Genomic DNA, 18,351 nt, shown 5'->3' with positions numbered 1-18,351 from the left:
TTCGCCAAAGACCAGGAGCAAAGTCCAGACACAGCCCAGACAGGCAATGCCTTTTCCGGCCTTTCTCTTTTATTTAAGATTGACAGCTGTTAAATTTAAGAGTGACAGATATCTTTCAAGCAAAATAGCTATTGGTTCTTTCTCTGTTTTTAAGATTTCATTTCAATCATTTTTTTAAAAATCTCTTGATATGGCTACATCTGCAGCACTAAGATTTCTATCCCTATAATATGTTGCTGTTTATGCAAACAAATAACCCTGTTAAAACCAAATGATTCCCAAAACTGTATTCGGAATGTAGCCACACTGTTAGGATGGACCCCATTCAGAGAATGCTCAGGGAGCTTTGAAAATATAGTGTACTCTGATAATATAATAACTGGTGTGGTGTTGTTGTGGTTGTATATTTTCTACTAAGCAAGACTCCAATGCAGGATTGCCAGCATCCTGATTTCACTTGTGTAAAACCCAAATAAAATCTTTGAAGTCTCTAAGATTCTCAAAAACTCTTGAAATTCCTAGAACATCCATGATGTTGTATCTAGTTTTTACTGGAAATAAAGTCACCACACAGGCATGACACCTACATGCTTCCAAATTTTCTTCTCCCCTCCCCAATTTCTTTCCACCACAATTTCAGGTCTCAGCAGGGACACCATTTCCCAACTGTGAACTTTGCTGTCTCACTTCCCATGCGGAAGCACAAATCCATGGGGGACAAGGTGCACCAGGCCAAATGCTCCCCCATGTGGGAGCAGAAAGACATGGGGAGACCTGCTCCAGCTCAGACTCCAGCCTGCAGCCCAGTGCAAAGCCTCCGGTGTAGAAACAGTCTTGTTTTCCAGGAGGTAAGCTCACTCTGTGGGAGTCAGTGGCAATGGAAAGGGGGAATTGCCTTATAGTCTAGTTTCCTTATGTTGTTGTTGTTGTTGTTGTTAGGTGCGAAGTTGTGTCCAATCCATCACGACCCCATAGACAATGATCCTCCAGGCCTTTCTGTCCTCTACCATTCCCTGGAGTCCATTTAAGTTTGCACCTACTGCTTCAGTGACTCCATCCAACCACCTCATTCTCTGTCCCCTTCTTCTTTTGCCCTCAATCGCTTCCAGCATTAGGCTCTTGTCCAGGGAGTCCTTCCTTCTCATGAGGTGGCCAAAGTATTTGAGTTTCATCTTCAGGATCTGGCCTTCTAAGGAGCAGTCAGGGCTGATCTCCTCTAGGACTGACCGGTTTGTTCGCCTTGCAGTCCAAGGGACTCGCAAGAGTCTTCTCCAGCACCAGAGTTCAAAAGCCTCAATACTTTGATTCTCGGCCTTCCTTACGGTCCAACTTTCGCAGCCATACATTGCAACTGGGAATACCATAGCCTTGACTAAACACACTTTTGTTGGCAGGGTGATGTCTCTGCTTTTTAGGATTTGCCATGGCTTTCCTCCCCAGGAGCAAGCGTCTTTTAATTTCTTTGCTGCAGTCCCCATCTGCAGTGATCTTGGAGTCCAAGAAAATAAAATCTGTCACTATCTCCATTTCTTCCCCATCTATTTGCTAGGAATTGAGAGGGCTGGATGCCATGATCTTTGATTTCTTGATATTGAGTTTCAAGCCAACTTTTGCACTCTCCTCCTTCACCCGCATCAACAGGCTCTTTAGTTCCTCTTCACTTTCTGCCATTAGAGTGGTATCATCTACATATCTGAGGTTGTTGATATTTCTCCCTGCAATCTTGATCCCAATTTGTGACTCATCTAACCCCGCCTTTCTTATGATGTGCTCTGCATACAAATTAAATAGGCAAGGGGACAGTATACAGCCTTGCCGAACTCCTTTCTCAATTTTGAGTTATTCCATGTTCAGTTCTCACTGTTGCTTCTTGACCTGCATATAAGAGTTTCCTTATACTACCTGCTATATCTTTATTTTTTTCTCTTTGTATCTTCCAGCAAGTTTTTAAACCTAATTTCTGGGAAGATTTTTTAACCTGATCTCTCCAACAGGGCCAATAATTGGATTTACAATCCAATTAACAAAGCTCTTGTTTGAGCTTGGCTGGCCTTTATTTAATGAACATTCTGTTTTGCCTTAACAGTAACATCAGCCTGGACATACAACCTTGCCTCTTTTTTATTTGCGCTTTAAGCACCTATGCTTTAAGAATTCTTTGTAACTTGCAAGCTTTCAAGCATTCTAAACAGCATTTGATCCATTCAAAGGTAACAGATCTTTATTAGGTGCTGTTTTTGTTTGCTTTGTGAGCATGACATGGATAGTCTACTTATCTTTGACTGAAGTCACTTGGCATTGCACACACAATGTTCAAGTTCTATTGTATTTAGTGACCCTGTGTTGCATGGAACTCAACCCATTATACAAATCAAATCAAGTTAATTTGAACTGCACTCATGATATGCATTTTGCTGGAATCCAGATAACTGAAGCCTGTAAAGATCAGTCAAGAGCAATGAAGGAGATGAAATTACGGTCAGAAACCCTGCCTTGCTGACTCAATAAAGTCAATGTGTTTCAAGAGATTCCCCCCCCCCCAACTGTGGCTGCTAAGTAATAGACAGTGGTGAAGATGGTCAAGCCCTATTTCCAGTATCTATATTTAAATGTGAATTTCTTCTTAATATGAAGGTTTCAGACGACTTTCCTGGTTCATGGTCTTTGATAGATCTGTTCTCCAGGATTTTGTCTAATTATCCCGCTAGTAGTACCACATGGATGATGATAGCTGTAAAACTAATCCAATGCTGGGATCTCTACTAGGCATGTACAAATCGATTAAATCTGTCTGAAAAGTACCTGAATCAGCCTTGATATGGGCACAGATAGGCCGCATATGGTCCAAATCACCATTTCCTAATAAGTTTAAATGGCTGAATCAACCTTGCTCAAATCGCCCAATTGCAGTTTGGCATGATTAAGCAATTTGAGTGAATGGCCATTTAAACTTTAAAGTAAAAGAGAAAGGGGGGGATTCCCCTTTTTGTCTTTCTATGGCAGATATATTAAAAAGTATTACTGCAAACAATCCAAAGGATAAGGCAGCCCCTCCCCATATGGTCTCATGAGGAAGGGATAGAATGTTGAGGGTAGCCTGCTAAAGGTAAAGGGAGGGAAGAAAACACTGGTCTTTCAAAGTCAGTTCTGATTACTCTGCCAGTAGGGTGTCATGTAGAAATGGGGTGTCATGTAGAAATCCTCAAGTAAGGATCACATTTGTATTTGTGGGACCTTGCAATTTTTTCCTGATCATGCAATACACAAGTGCTGTCACTACACCAAAAAGAGATACTTCTGTCATTGTGGACTTTTAGGCCAAAGGATTGTTATGGGCAGTTACCTCTCCAGAAATGTAAGATACTTGGTGATACTATTCATACATACTGATTCTTTGGCACCTGAAGAACTCCTCTTTTGATACTGTCACTCCTGTAAACTGCACTAGCCACTGGAATTGAGGATATTGGGTACACAGAGGCACTATTATAAGAATGAGTAATTGGATAGATTGGAAATGTACAGAATATATAGCTTGCTTGCACAGCAGGCTTTTCATCAGGTCTGTTTACTGAAATGGATTTCCAAGCAGCTACTGTATAATCTACTTCAGGAGGCAATATATCAGTCTGTTGACTGTTTTGAATTTGTTCCAAAGTATCTTGGCTCCCTGAATACAGCAGTGTAAATATGTCAGTAAGGATATTAACAGGAGCTATGAATTGGGGAGAGGATGGAGAGGGAATAGTTTGAGTGAAAATAAAATAGATTTAGGACTTGTTCACCCATTACATTATAGGTAGAGATAATCACAGTAATCTTCAGAGAATTCTCTAGGGAGACCTTTGGATCCCCTCTGGATTTCACTTGCTATGTTCATAGTAGTTAAAAGCTAAGTTAATGGTTTAAACACCTTAAAAGCCCATGAGCCTAACTAGTATGCAGAGAAACCACTGATAGATGTTACATCTAAAAACCAAGAGTGAAATTCAGCTCCATAAAAAACAGCTGGTGTTTTGCCATTGTTTTCAGTGGGAGGTGGGTATTTCAAGTGTTCAGGAAGTCTGTACATCAGGTGATATGTCTACCTACTAACCTAAGCCTAAGGCTGAAAATCACAATGAGATGTCCTAGTATAATCACCTTTCCTGCATGGCCATCAACCAATTCTGAATTATTATTTATGCTTTTATTCTATGGCATGTATGTAGTGTAGCCAGGAGATCCTACTATTGCAGGATTACCTAGCAGCCAGGCAAGAGATGTTCAGAGGTGGCTTACCATTGTCCGCCTCTATGTCATGGCCTTAGTCTTCCTTTAAGGTTTGGCATCTGAACACTAACCAAGACTAGTCCTGCTTAGCTTCCAAAATCTTATGAGATTGGATATGCTTGGGCTATCCAAGTCAGGACATCAATTCAGAAATCTGATATAAACACTTTTAAAACTGCCCTTCTATTCATCTGCATGTGCACAAGTGGCATGTTATTTCAACATGCACATGACCTATGGATACATTTCAAGAGAAACTGAGCTCTTTTAAATAATGACCAAATTAGAAGGATAAGGGGTATTCATTCATCATTGGACCCAGCATTATTGTAATAATCCATCTCCTGACTACAGGAAGATCCAGGAGACAAATGAACACAATAGTACAATATGTAGATCTTAAAATTGATTGGGCCCTGAAGATGTAGCCAAGAGATGGTCATGCACACAGGGAAGCATTTATCATTATTTGGGGGGCAGTAGATCTATTGACTTGGAAAAATTATTTTGTAATTAATAGAAGCAAGCTTGTTAGCTGCTTATCTAAAAATCATATCTGTGCCACTTAATATTTCTGGCCTAGGAGGAGGAGCTGGTCTCATGGCTTAAGTGCCACTCCAGGTTTTTCCCATTCAGGATGGTTGTCTGTCTAGCAGGCAGCCAATTGCCTTCTGACCCCTACCCTTGACCACCCTTTCCCTCTGAGGCTTGGAGGCTGCAGATCCCTGCCACATGAAAGCTGCCCCTGTTGGTGAGTTCCCTAACAGCTGTCTGCATCCTTTCCAGGTCCGAGGGAGAGGTCATCTTCAGAGTTCTTCCACCCCAGCCCACCCAGTCTAGCGTCCATTGTATTCCTGAATGCAATGAGCTTTGTCCCTAGTGTTATTTATGTAAAATTCAAACACAAGAGCCATGTACATGTTCATGTATTAACACATGCATATAGGCACTAGTGTATGTGTCCAGCCAGGTAACCAAGGGAGAGACAAATTAGGTTGTCAACACACAGTCCAGGGGTCAAAGCATAGGTCCTAGGGATCCAGCAGTCCCAGTAGGGCCAATCCAAAAGATACAAACCAAGTCACAGTCCAGGAGGTCAACCACACTGGCAGCCTAAGCAAGGTAAGGACACATTTCTGGCTGCTTTCATCAGGAATCATTTAGGGAGAGGTGCAACTCATCAATGGCTGAGAAGCCTGTAGAATGGGCAGCTCTAATCCTGCAGTGACTCACAAACAGAGGTTAACTAGTGCTAGTACCAACCACGCGCTATGGAGCCACTCCTGGGTCTCCCTCTGTGCCTACCTTCAACGTTTCAAAGGCTCCGTCAAACCTGGAGGTGACCTTGCAGCTGTGGGGGCTCTATGTTAGTTTCAAATCTGGGCTGCAGGACTCAGAGTATGGCAAGCTGACTTCAGCCTGAGCCTCCCCTTCTGCACTTGATAGAGCCTCTGCCTTGTCTGTAGCATCTGAGGGCTCAGGCTGGCTTCCTCCATCCCTTCTTCATCTGAAGAAATGTTGGCAGGCACATCCATGACAGCTAGTTGGATTTCAACCAGCATTGGAGCATGATATTGCAATCCTACAGACATTAATGCCTCAACCAATTGCTTATTCCAAAAGCAAAATCCACAGTTTTCAGTGGGATTACAGTCTCAATAGTAAGCTTACAATTACAATAGTTATCCTGCTGTTGGCAGCAATCCCAAGGTGTTTCCCACCACTGCAACTTGAGATCTTCTGTACTGAACTTTCCTGGGCCCTCCTGTATGCAAGCATACGTTCTGTCTCCTTCTCATTCAGAGAGATAGACCAAGAGCAGTCAGAAGTCCCATGCATGCAGGAATGCTGCTTAGGGACTGGGCTGTGGGCATCCATGGGCTCTGATCTGACCATAGTTAAGAACTGATGTTCATCCCTTTGGTTTTAGGACTGCTGGCTCTGGGTTAGGAAAAACCTGGATACTTTGGACATAGAGCCTGGACTGGGTGGGATTTGTGGTTGGAAGAGACCTCAGTGGAGTATAATGTTATGGAGTCCACCCTCCAAAGCAGTCATTTTCTCTTGGGGAATTAATCTCCTTCATCTGGAGATGGGCTATAATTTCAAGGTATTACCTGAGGATTAACATCCTTATTGAGTTCTGAAAATGTATCACTAATGCATGCAGATATTTCATATAGACATCTAGGGAATTTGTGGAAGCTAGCCTCTGCTATTTTTTCAGCATACTTCATAGCTAGTTAGCATCTCTCTCCTTACAGTTGAGAAGTGACAAAATATATGTTGCAATGAACCAGTTGGTTCTTTGGGAATACCCACACTTAGCGGAATTGTTGTACATGAGTGTGTGTGACTATATTTGTGTTTGGGAGGAAATGAAGCAATCAAATGTTATTTACAGATCACCCTAACCCCCTCTTAAAGAAATGGGGCACATCTGCGTGTGTGCAAAATCAAGGTACAGTTGCCAATATGTATTGATGTTTTGTTTTTTAAAGGAACTGGCCAAATAAATGAGGCATCTGGGGAATGCAGCTTCCAGAAGGGTTGTGTATAACCTCAGGGTTTTTTAATGGCTGTGTCATATATTTTACAAACATGAGGGGATAATTCTGAAGAATTCCTCTGAAGTCAGCGGGAAAAAATAATCACACTGAAGAAGAGTGGCAGGAATTGCTTCCATTTTTAACAGGTAGCTCAGCTGAAGTTGAAAAGCAGTTAACTGGAGAAGGGTTACTGCAGGGAATAATTTTCAGAGCAGAGATTAAACTCTCGAGTCTCTCCTCCATGGCATAGTGCTTAGTTCCCAAGTGTTTCCTGCTCTTGTCAATAATAAAGCTTAACTAGCTGTAAGGGAATTTCTACACACCCCAGATTACCTGCTAACAGTTTCTCTGTCATTAGCTTCCAACATCAGGGCATCATTTAAACAGCAGCTTCCTGGGTCTTCAACTGGAGCCCTCAGAAGATGACATGACTGTCTTTTACAGGCCTACTGCTGTGTCTCTCTCATGCACACATCCTTTACACATTAATAATGATGCCCCCGCTCAATGTACTTATTTTAAGGATGGTCAGCTTCAGCATAGAATAGCACCAGTGCCTGAACTCCTTGTGCCAAAGGGAACATTCAGCAAAACATTGTCTCAAGCTGTGTCTCTCCAAAAGTCATTTGTGTTGCCTTCTCACCTAAATTCTCCTTCCCCACAAAAGCCTTGACCTGCCTTGAATCTGACAGTTTCATCTACCTAGCTTGCTAGTCACTGTATAGCATTTATATCACCTGCGTATTTGTCCACCCCATCTTCTATGCCACCTTGTCTGTTCATCCTTCCTTTCTGACAACTTGTTCTGACTCTTTGAACATTAGCTGGATGCAAAGTGGCCCAAGGGGTTGAAAGTTGAGGGGTTGAAAGTTGTTTTTGCTGCATGTACACCCAAGAGCAAATTGTGCATGTCTTGTGTACATTGAGAATGGCATGCTTATCACCAGTTTTCTCAGCAAAATACACGGCCATGGCAACGTTTTAAAAAAATGACTCGACTGTCGCTTTCTTGGGGAAAGTGGCCTGTCATGTTTGGCTGACAGAAGTCAAGTGTTTCATGGTAGGGTAATGAGGTGGTTGGAAATGGCTGGGTCAGCTACTCTGAAGAATCTTAGTGGGTCTAGGAATGCTCAGTGCCCACAGCGTGGGAAATCAAACCCCGTTCTCCTAATTGGAGTCTGCCTCTCTAACCACGACACCAAGCTAGCTCTCAATAACTGTCCCCAAGGACCCTTGCAAGGCCAGGGAAATCATGGACTGTGCAGGCATTCCTATGGCAGTGCTGAGTCCAGAACAGAGCTTGCTGCCATTGTCCCACTTCCCACTTAGAACATCTGGAAAAGCTACAGAGTGGCAGGTGCCAAGTCAGTCCCGGCAGCATCCTGTGACTGAGTGGAAACTCAACCTCTTTTCAGTAGTGCTCCCATCAATAGATTTAATAGCGCTCCTTGGAAAAACACCAAGTAGTACATGAGTATGAATTTAAATTTCTGACTTCAGCTAAGGCAAGTCCCCATTAATTTTATGTAGCTCATTTTTAATGAAAATTGAACAGTTTCTGGCTGCTGTTGTGGCAGTATAACTGTCAATGTCAATCGAAAGAGTAAAAAGAATGATAAACCTCTCCCTCTGGCACTTTTTAAACTTACAAAAAATTCTGATTTGTACGATATTTGTACAATATATTGGACATAACATCTATTCTTGTATTCATGCGAAAATAATTCAGAAAATCAGTCAGGTTTTAACTGTTGCCTTTTGTTTATGGGGGAAAAGGAGAAAATACAGTTAGAAGCATATGGGAAGACTTCAACAGAAAATGCCCACAGAGAGACGAAGAGGGTGTTTTTGCCAATTATTGCTTCCTGCTGCAGGTGACCTCTGACTCCCCCTCATAATGTTCCAAGGGGCTGTCTTGTCCTCTGAGAGCAAAAGAATTTTAGAGATCTGAGGTTTTATTTATTATACAATGCAAAGTGTGGCTCGTCAGCTAGAATGAAAGAGGGGGAGTTCTACTGAGTTGTGCTTTGTCTGCCACTATTTCTGGCATATTACAGGAAAAGAATTTTCAAAGCTAAAAGCACAAGTGCCAGATGTACAAACAGCTTGCAAAATTTAAACTACACCTAGCCCCTGTTAATGTATCAGCAGAGCAATTCTGATCCCTCAGCATCTTTACGATGTCCTGAATTGCTCTTACAATTCAAGGTTCTTAGACATCTTGAAGATGGCATTTGACACATAAGGTGCTTAATCTAAAAACAGAGACATTTCTCCTTGATTTAAACTTCCACCTGATTCTTATTTTGTGAATGGAACTCCCTTCTCCATAAAAGCTTCCAATTCAGCTCACAGGAACACATGAGCCTGCCTTGTGCTGAACCAGGCCATTGGTCCATCAAAACAGTATTGTATACTCAGACGGGCAGCAGGTCTGCAGGGTTTTAGGCAGGTGTTCACATCACCTATTACCTGGCTCTTTTAGCTGGAGATGCTGGTGATTGAAATGGAGATCTCCTGAATGTGAGGCAGGCAGGCAGGCTCTCACTAAGCTTCTCCCCTAAATACAGTATACAGCCACCTTTTCTGCATATGGATCTATGCCTCCACTGAAGAAACCTTTAAGGCAAGAAGGATCCAACTATTTATTGGAGTTTCCATTTATGTACGAAATTAGCACTATGAGGTAATTCTGATCCAGGAAATATTATTCTTTCTCAAGGTCATGCTAAATGTTGGATACTCTGACAATAAACTGTTTCAGTGGAGCCATAATATCCTCTAGAACAAGAAACATCTCTCTCGAATATACAATCACATATCACCCCCAAGTCTCCATATATTCCACCCAGCATAATTAGTTATCCATGACATGATGTATATTCACTTCATTAGCAGGAAAATATTGTCAGTTGTCACATATGGCTGGCTTCTAGACTCACCAAATGACGAGAGCTTACGCTCTCATTTCTTGGGTGGGAAAGAGAGAGAAGTTGATAACATAAGGTGCTGTGTCTTCAGGCTTTAGGTGAAGAGGAAAATAGGCATTTGGACTGTTATAATTTCTAGCACTAGGCTTGCTGGATTCATGTAACAAGACAGGTCAGGGCTGACAGTTGGAGTATCTTCATCCCAACATTTTATTTTAACATCAAGTAAAACGGTGAGTTACAGAAGCAATGAGAATGGAGTTATGCAGAGATTTTGCCACACAATAAGTATTATAGTTTTAATACCTTCCAATGGAGTTTTAAATAGTGATAATTTCTGTACATGCATCTAGCTTGTTTGTTTGTTTCTTCATTCTGTGTCAGACCAGGAAGTGCTGATGCTGAACCTGTGAGGTAGCTTAGCTACTAAGACTGGGAGCCAGCCTTTTTCTTTTGGAATTTTCTGAACTGAGACTGTATTGCCACAGCAGCCTTCTCTGTCTCTGGTGCATCCATGTCTATATCAAAATCCTCTTCAATTTTCTTTTGTCCATCTGCAGAAGAAAGACAAACACAATTCCACAACAGATCAATATACAGGCTATAACAAAATAGCGTGAGAAGATTTGTTAACAGTTGTCTAGTTTTATTTTGGTGAATTGTATATAGAAATTTGCTTTGTTTTAAGAAGATTTAAAGAAAAACTTAATTTTTAATGATGCTTTAAGGCCAGCACTTTATCTGTTAGGTATTGTTTTTACAGTGAGCTACTTTGAATGCCAAAAGTGACTGGTGATTTTTAAAATAAAAATAAATAGGTGATCATTATTATTCATTAATTAAATTAAAAAGAAACCTTATCAGGTCATTGACTAAGGAAAGGAAAAACTATGACTGGGTAAAACATAAAAAGTTACCCTTTATTCACCCAGCATGCTCATGAAGATGGGTATCACTTCAGTTAAGACAGGAAAAACAGAATTAAAAAAAACACCCTAAAAACCCTAGAAGCAGTGGCAGTTTAACAAACTAGTAGTTAAGAGACTGCTGTAATGATCTATTGCAATAACGTACTAGATCCAGCCTTCCATTTTGTAAAAAGGTAAGTCTTCAATTGTTTTCATTGAGAAGGAGGAATGTTTAACTGCACCTTTCCTCTTATAACTCTACAATAAAAGGAGCTTTATTTTTAAAATGAATCCTGGAAACCAGTATATTGATGCAGTAGGTTGTAATAACGTTATTGTGCAATAGCAATGTATCAGTTATGATTTTCAAAAGCCCTTTTAAAAAAGCATGGTGGTAGAGGGATGGCAGCTACAACAAACTGAGGCAACTTTGCTGCCACTGCAGATGCCTCTGCATTCATAGCAGCAGCAGCAAGAGCTATATAAAATAATTGTCTCTTTGTAAAAACAGCATATAATGAGCGGGGGGGGGTGTCATATGTCTAGCACTCAGATGTGATTAGGAATGTGAGGGAAACTATGAAACAGATTATGAATCGTTTCGATCATGGTAAATATTTTGAGAGTACTTGAGAATATAGGAACACTTTGGGATACTTTCCTGAACAATATATGATGTTATTAAAAGCAGCAATCATTATTGACTTTTGCTTTCTCAGAAATGTCTATGTTCAGCTTGTAAAAATCATTGCAGCACCACTAAAATCAGCCTTTCTACAATGACATGGAATTGTGAAGTCATCATTCTTCATGTACACATTGTTCTTGTTGTTTAATTCTTGCTTTCATCTCTGTTTTGCAGTTCTCTGCACTATTTTTAGCAGCATTTGGGGAAAGCAAACAAAACTCCTATCCCCTGAATAGCCTCAAGAGCAGTATGTTAAAAGAAAAGGTATAAATATTGCAAATAAATAAATGAGATAATCCCTAGCATTGCCACAATAGACATATATACATTCTGTTGTACCGTATAGGTACTGCCCACATACTTCCTCCTAAGAGTTTTTGAAACTGCTATGAAATTGCAATTTATTTTGGGTTGTATGTGAAATATTTGCAAAGACCTTCATGGAGAAGCTTTAACAAGAAAACCAAAAGTGATTTAAACATTTCATTGTGCATAAGGGGTTGGGCATCTGGTCTAGTCAATTTCATATATTATTTGCATTTTATGACACCGAGGAAAGCAACAGCCACAGGGAATAAGAAAATTGGAGTGAACAGTCTTTCCCTCCAAAGACCCTTCTCTAGAAGGTTTGTACAGTGATGCAGGGACTTGCAGCCACAATAGCACCGCTGCTGCACCAAGAAATCATATATAACTAAAGGAAGCAGTCATTGACAGAAACATATGGCAAAAACTTTCCTATAGAATATATAAAAATCTTGCAGCCACAAGACAGACAGACAGACAGACAGACACATATACATATACATATACATGTACACACACACACACACACACACACACACATATATATATATATATATATATATATAAAATCTTGTGGCTGGAGGTCAACTAATGACAGGGCCACATTGACCACACATTATGCAGGTGTGTGTGTGCATGTACATCTATGTGTGTGTGTATATGTGTGTGTGTATGTGCTCACTGACCTAGTTATTAACCCCTTGACTCTTCAGTGTGTTCATTTTGTTCATGAACTTCCTCTCCTCTCTTCACATGTCAGGAACCTGTGGCCAACCTCTCCCATTTGTTTCTGTCTCTTGCCAATAAGGTTGGTCTATGCACTTTAATCCATACTAAGGTCCAAAACATATTCTAACTGTCCTCTCACCTCCTGAATCCTGAGCCATCAAGGCATTTTATTACTGCAATAGCTTCTCAATGTTTTTTGTTTGTGTGAAAACTTGTGTGATATTGTGGACACACAATATCAATCCCCAAAGAAACAGGAGAAAACTGACACAGCCAGATAATAAGTTTTTGTTCCAGGACAATGCACCTGAAAAAAATATTTTTCATTCTTGGGTAGACTTTAGTTTAGAATATTTCTTAGGAGATAAATCTATTAGTTATTTAGGCAACTTTCACAACATATTATAGATGCAAAAGGGGGGGAAATGCAAATCACAAGCTAAATCAATTGATCCAGGTGGTTTTCCATATTCTGGCACTCATTTGAAATGCTTTAGTTGCAAAAGTAAATCAGTTATTCTGTTGCAGAACAAATCTGTTAGCTATGTAATGTGTTTCTACACAGCACAATCAATTAAAAGGGCAGGATGGATAGTGAGCAAGCTTCTGAGATATGCAGTGCAAACGTAATTACTCACTACCCTGCCTTCAACTAATTTCTTGATTTACTTTTCAGGTCAGAACTGAAATGAATGATGGCAATGTTGGTAAATGAAAAACATTCACCACCCTTCTAAAGCCATGCATACCAAATAGTCGTGTACTTGTGCCTACGTAAACTGACTTTCCAAAGTTATGAGAGAGGGGACCTTTGTATAGGAATACTCAAGAGGGGTGGAATTACAGTACTCTCTCGTTCTTCATTCTTAGATTTCATCAGAGTATAACTGAAGGAGGAAATTAACTTGTCTGCATAAGTTCCAAAACATGAGTGATAACAACAGAGAAATACTGGCTTGAACAACGGATGAAATTATGATTGCTTGTTTTTATTCCCGTTATTATCCCATCAAAGCAGCTAGCACTATGCATGAAGCATATCTAATTAAGTGGAGCTCCTTAGATGAAGTTTTTGGGAGACTAGAATTCTTTCAAGTAGGAGGTATCTCATGTGCTATGACATGTATCTCTTCCTATGCCTTAAAACCACTCTATGCCTTAAAGCTCTATGTTTCTCACATTATTCACTAGAGTTCTGTTTCAAAACTTAAGAGGCTGGCAAACAATGCCATTCCTCACTGCCTAACGAATATGTGTATGACACCATGGGTCTTAGTATATGAATCAGTGAAGGAATTTGAGGCACTAAGATAAGTAAGTGTCCCATTTCTGTTTGATATCACCTGGGGTAAGCATATGTTCAAATCTCCCCCACTCACACAATGAGATTTTTCATTGCTGGACTGTAGGGGGATCCACATCTTAAAAAAAAATTATTTCTACCATTTTTAACCAGCTTTATCAAGAATACTTGTATAGTATTGACATAAGCTTTTTGAAACATAGAATGTGCTGAAAATAAATACACTTTGTACACCACTAAAATGAACAGCTTCTTTACCTTATGATATTAATAATATAGATGGTTAGACGCTGCTTGAAAATCTCCAAGGAAATCATTCTGATTCAAAAAGCAGGATGAAATTTGGCATCCATTTCTTTGTGAAGGCACTTCTAAGTTACAAAAGATATGTGGTATTGGTGATATGGCATTCTCTTTTTTCAGAGAATGATACTGAAGATACTGAAGATACTGATACTGAATGATACTGAATTACCTAGTAATACTGAAATAACTAGATCCAGAATAAATGTATCCGCTTCCTATCCAGACCATGCATAATTGTTGAATATTCATGAGAAAAAATATAGGTAAATAAGCTGTTTCTAGTAAAGTATAAATTGCCAGTTGCATAAAAGGTAGCCAATCTAAGTTCCTTTTGACAGTGCAAAATAGTCGATGATGATGTCATCCATTCAGTCGTGTCTGACCTTTGGGCGATTCTATAGGAAAGTCTTCGCCATGCGTCCCTGTCTCAGACTGCTTCTTTTACTGGTCATCCCTGTATTGGCTTTGATTGTGTCAAGCCAGCGGATCCTTTGGTGACCACATTTCCTTTTGCCACTGACCATGCAAAATAGTATTTGGGGGCAAAATGTTGAAATGCCCAGGGCAATGGTTGCTGTGCTAGTGAATGAAAATGTTCCTTCAATTCAAGCCTTTGAAGTCTCTGATTGCTCTTTTCTTCCCAGTTGTAATAATGAAAGAGTAGGGATATTATTTTTGACACAATAAGTGGATTATATCAGAATAAATATAATGAAGAAGGGGAAAAAGCCAATAAATCAATGTGTAATATTTCATTTTAAGCCAACATTTGACCCTTTGGAGGCATATGGATTTTCCCCTTAATAATTGATATGGTTTGCAAATATTTAGCTTTTAAAATATTACTGCAGTGCTGTTTAATCAGGAGTTTATTGCTGTTGTTTGCTATTACCTAAGAAATGTTAATATATTCTGAGTGATATGCCTGCATTAGTATCACTTGAGGTAGGGATGAGAGGGAAATTAATTCTTCATAGTCTTTCCCCAAAATAAAAATGACAAAGAATTGACAAAATCTTTATAAGGAGCCAACATATACTGGTGTTACTGAAACACTTTAAAGGGATGAAAAGAAAGCCCAGGGAAGAGTTTGTGCTGACCTCTAGCCTCCCAGAGGAAACATCTGCAGAAATCCAGATTTTGTATACAAGCCCAAGAAGAGTTGGGTGATGCTTGGAGGGCTCTGGCTTCAATAAAACAGATTAGGAACCCTTTCTGAGGACCCTCATGTGCCAAGACAACCCAATTAACTGCTAATGGAAAAGCAGATTAAACCTTTATATCTTATTTCACTGTGATGCCCTACATATGGAACCATCATAAAGAGACAACTTTGTCCTCCATTAAATCTATTAATAGGGATCATTCAGCATGTAATGAAATATTAACTAGACAATCACAGATGGAGATTAACCAATATGATGATTCTCCAATCTGTCATTTCATGCAGCTTTAAAAATTGCAGCTTTACATCATACCCAAAGGAGTCACTCCATCAAGACCTTTTCCCAGTGATGTCCATTCTGAAGAATGGATATCAAGGAGAACTACTGCTTGGTAGAATGCACCCAAAAAACAGCATTTAGTGGTCTCTGGAAGGTTCCCAGATGCAAAGGCAAGTTACTCTAGTCCCCCGTAATGAATTATAACTGCGAGGTGAGTGAAGCTAACAGCATCTTCAGGTGCTTGAAATTGTCTGTACAAACAAGCATTGGCTGGGCTGGTGCTTTCAAAGTCCCATGGACCACATATATTATGTTCCCCAAGCCCCAGAGGGTGCTAAAGGGGTCTTACTCCAATGTAAAAGTGCATAGGATTGCAACATAAATAAACTGTTAGGTCAGAACTAACCACCCCCAGTGGTCTTGGGAAATAAAAATCTTTGATTAAATACTCCAAAATTAATACATTTGGTGCCACATGGAAGAGAATTCCACAGATGAGGCACGGTTGTAGAAAAAAAAATCTTTCTCCCATAGTGCTTACATCATTTTTAAATGCAGGGTCCTCGGATGATAATCTCACTCAGCAAGCTCATACAGGAGAAAGCATTCCTTCAAATGCCTTGTTGCCCAACCATTTAGGGGTTTAAACACCTATATCTTGATTTGTACCTTGGTCACATTATGGGAAGACAACTAGAAAAGTCAATAACACTAGGGAAAGTTGAAAGTACCAGGAAAGAGGAAGACCCAGTTTGAGACATGACACAGTCAAGGAAGCCATAGCTGGCAGTTTGCAAAACCTGAAAGGTAGGCAGTTAATGATAGGACATTTTGGAGAATGTTAATTCATAGGGTAGTCATTAGTAGGAAAGAACTTGATAGTATTTAACACACACCTGATTTGGTCTCAGAAATGATCAGGTTACTAATGAAGAGGTTTACGAAGCTTCGTTATATGTTGACTTGATGAATCCAATTTTGCACAATGTAGCCAAATTTTATTGGCTCTTTAGTACTATCCATGTCTTTTAGAATGAGAGTAATGTGACCTGTACTTTTATATTGCTTTGTGACCTTGTTACATGTCTAGATATGATTGGCTATATGACATGGTACCCTCACATTATTAACCCTGATTGGCTATGATCATTTTAGAAAAAAGCACTTTTTAAATGATATAGACATGGAAAAGAAGCAACTATGAACATATGTTTTTATATACCTCAATCCCTTTTTGCTTCAAATGTATTGTTGACAAAAACCGAACACAATGCTAATAAATATTCATGTGCCTTCATTCTGCCAGTATCAGAGATGCCAAAGCATGTTTGTTCTTATCTGCCCCAAACCTTAGGAATACTGTGGGCATTTCTGCATGTCATAATGCTATTAAATAATGTTCCTCTGGCCATTCCTCGCCTCCTGGCTCTCTCCCTTCCCTCTGCTGCCTTCTTGTGCTTCTGGGCACACTACACAGCTGCTTGAAATGGTGGAAAAGAGGAACACAGGTGAATCTCCTCTGCCTGTCAATTAAGCCAGACAGCCAATCACCTTTCTCCCTGTTTTAAAGGACCCACAATGCAAGCTAATTTTTTAAAAAGTAAAACTTCTCCATTGAGATGTCTATGCATCTAATCATAGATGCATAAGTGTTTTTTTAATGCCACCCCATTTGGAATCATTAGCCTTGAAGCAAACTTGTTCCCAATTTTTTTTTGCCGGGGGGGGGGGGGTTAGAGAGGCATGCTTAGTGTGTTAACAGGAGGGGGAAATTTTTTTGCTTTGCCTGGACAATTTAACACGTATTCGTTGCTACAGGCAGTTTGCTTTAAAAAAAAAAAAAGAAAGAAAATCCCCATTCCTGAGAGAAGGGAGAGGGAGGGAGATGCGAGGGTGGGTGCTTGAGGCAGAGATAGCACTACTTTGGCTCCCCACATTTCCTTGGTGCGTGGCTTGCTGGGTGCTCTCCTCTCGCTCTTCTCGCTCGTGCTACACTGGATGTTGGTGACATCATGCAGAATGCCAAAAATATGGTGTCTGCAAAAGGTTCGCATTGCACTTTATTTTCCAGGTGCGGAAAGAGCCTGTATGCCAACTACTTTAGTCTAATTTGAAATTAAATAGATTTGCTTCTTTGGAGTGAATCTATAAATACCACCTTTTAAAATTAAGTTAAATCTTATCAAGGGAAAGGCACTCAGTAGATTAAGAATGCCAATCATATACTTTACTTGGAAATTAGTATTCTATCAACTTTTCTACTTTGAAGAAGATACATTTATGAACATAAGAACTCAAAAAGATTCCTGCTGGATTAAACCTAGGACTTCTATTGCTCAGCTTCTTGTTTCCAACATGGACCACACAGATGCCTCCAAGAAGATGACAGCCATACATAAAAGTAACACTGTTCCCCTTTATTTATCCCACAAGCAACAAAAGTATACTGCCACAGAACATGGTTGCTCTATTTAATTAATAACAATTTACAAGCAGGGACTCATGGGAATTGGCAGGTGGGGGGTGATTCTATACAGTCTGCCTAACATCAGGTTGACTCTCTCAAAAGAGGCAGTGAACATACTGATGTTGTTAAAGGAGTGGGGAAAAACCGTGGTTGAGAATATGGGCTGGAAGGTGGAACTTTTTAAGACTTTCTGTGGTTATGGTGACTGGAAGTTGAGGAGAATAAAAGTGTTAAAATAAAAGAAACTTTTATCTGTTTTGGATCCTAATATACAATGCAGAACAGGGAAGGAGAGGATCAATAGATCAGCCACCTGAATTGCTTCAGAAATTAATTGAACAGATGAGAAACAAGCTTTTAAAAAGAATGGCTGAAAGAGTTGTAAAGATGAAAGAGGAGATGGTTGGGGTGTGTGAGCGGGAAAATCAGTACTTTTTGGAGTCAAGGT

At 39.9% G+C, this 18,351-nt stretch overlaps 1 protein-coding gene across 1 annotated transcript in view; it reads right to left on the bottom strand.

The window, feature by feature from the left end:
* Positions 1 to 9,943: 9,943 nt before the first annotated feature.
* The window catches only part of PCP4 (Purkinje cell protein 4), a 56,314-nt gene continuing 47,906 nt past the window's right edge, over positions 9,944 to 18,351 (bottom strand). The window contains exon 3 of the mRNA XM_077342741.1: positions 9,944 to 10,305. Within this exon, the coding sequence (XP_077198856.1) occupies positions 10,178 to 10,305 (128 nt within the window). The 3' untranslated portion in view covers positions 9,944 to 10,177. The remainder of the gene's footprint in view (positions 10,306 to 18,351) is intronic.

The sequence above is a fragment of the Paroedura picta genome, chromosome 6 (genome assembly GCF_049243985.1).
Source record: "Paroedura picta isolate Pp20150507F chromosome 6, Ppicta_v3.0, whole genome shotgun sequence".
Lineage (NCBI taxonomy): Eukaryota > Metazoa > Chordata > Lepidosauria > Squamata > Gekkonidae > Paroedura > Paroedura picta.
Note: the sequence above shows the minus strand (reverse complement) of the source record. Positions and strands in the feature narration are given on the sequence as shown.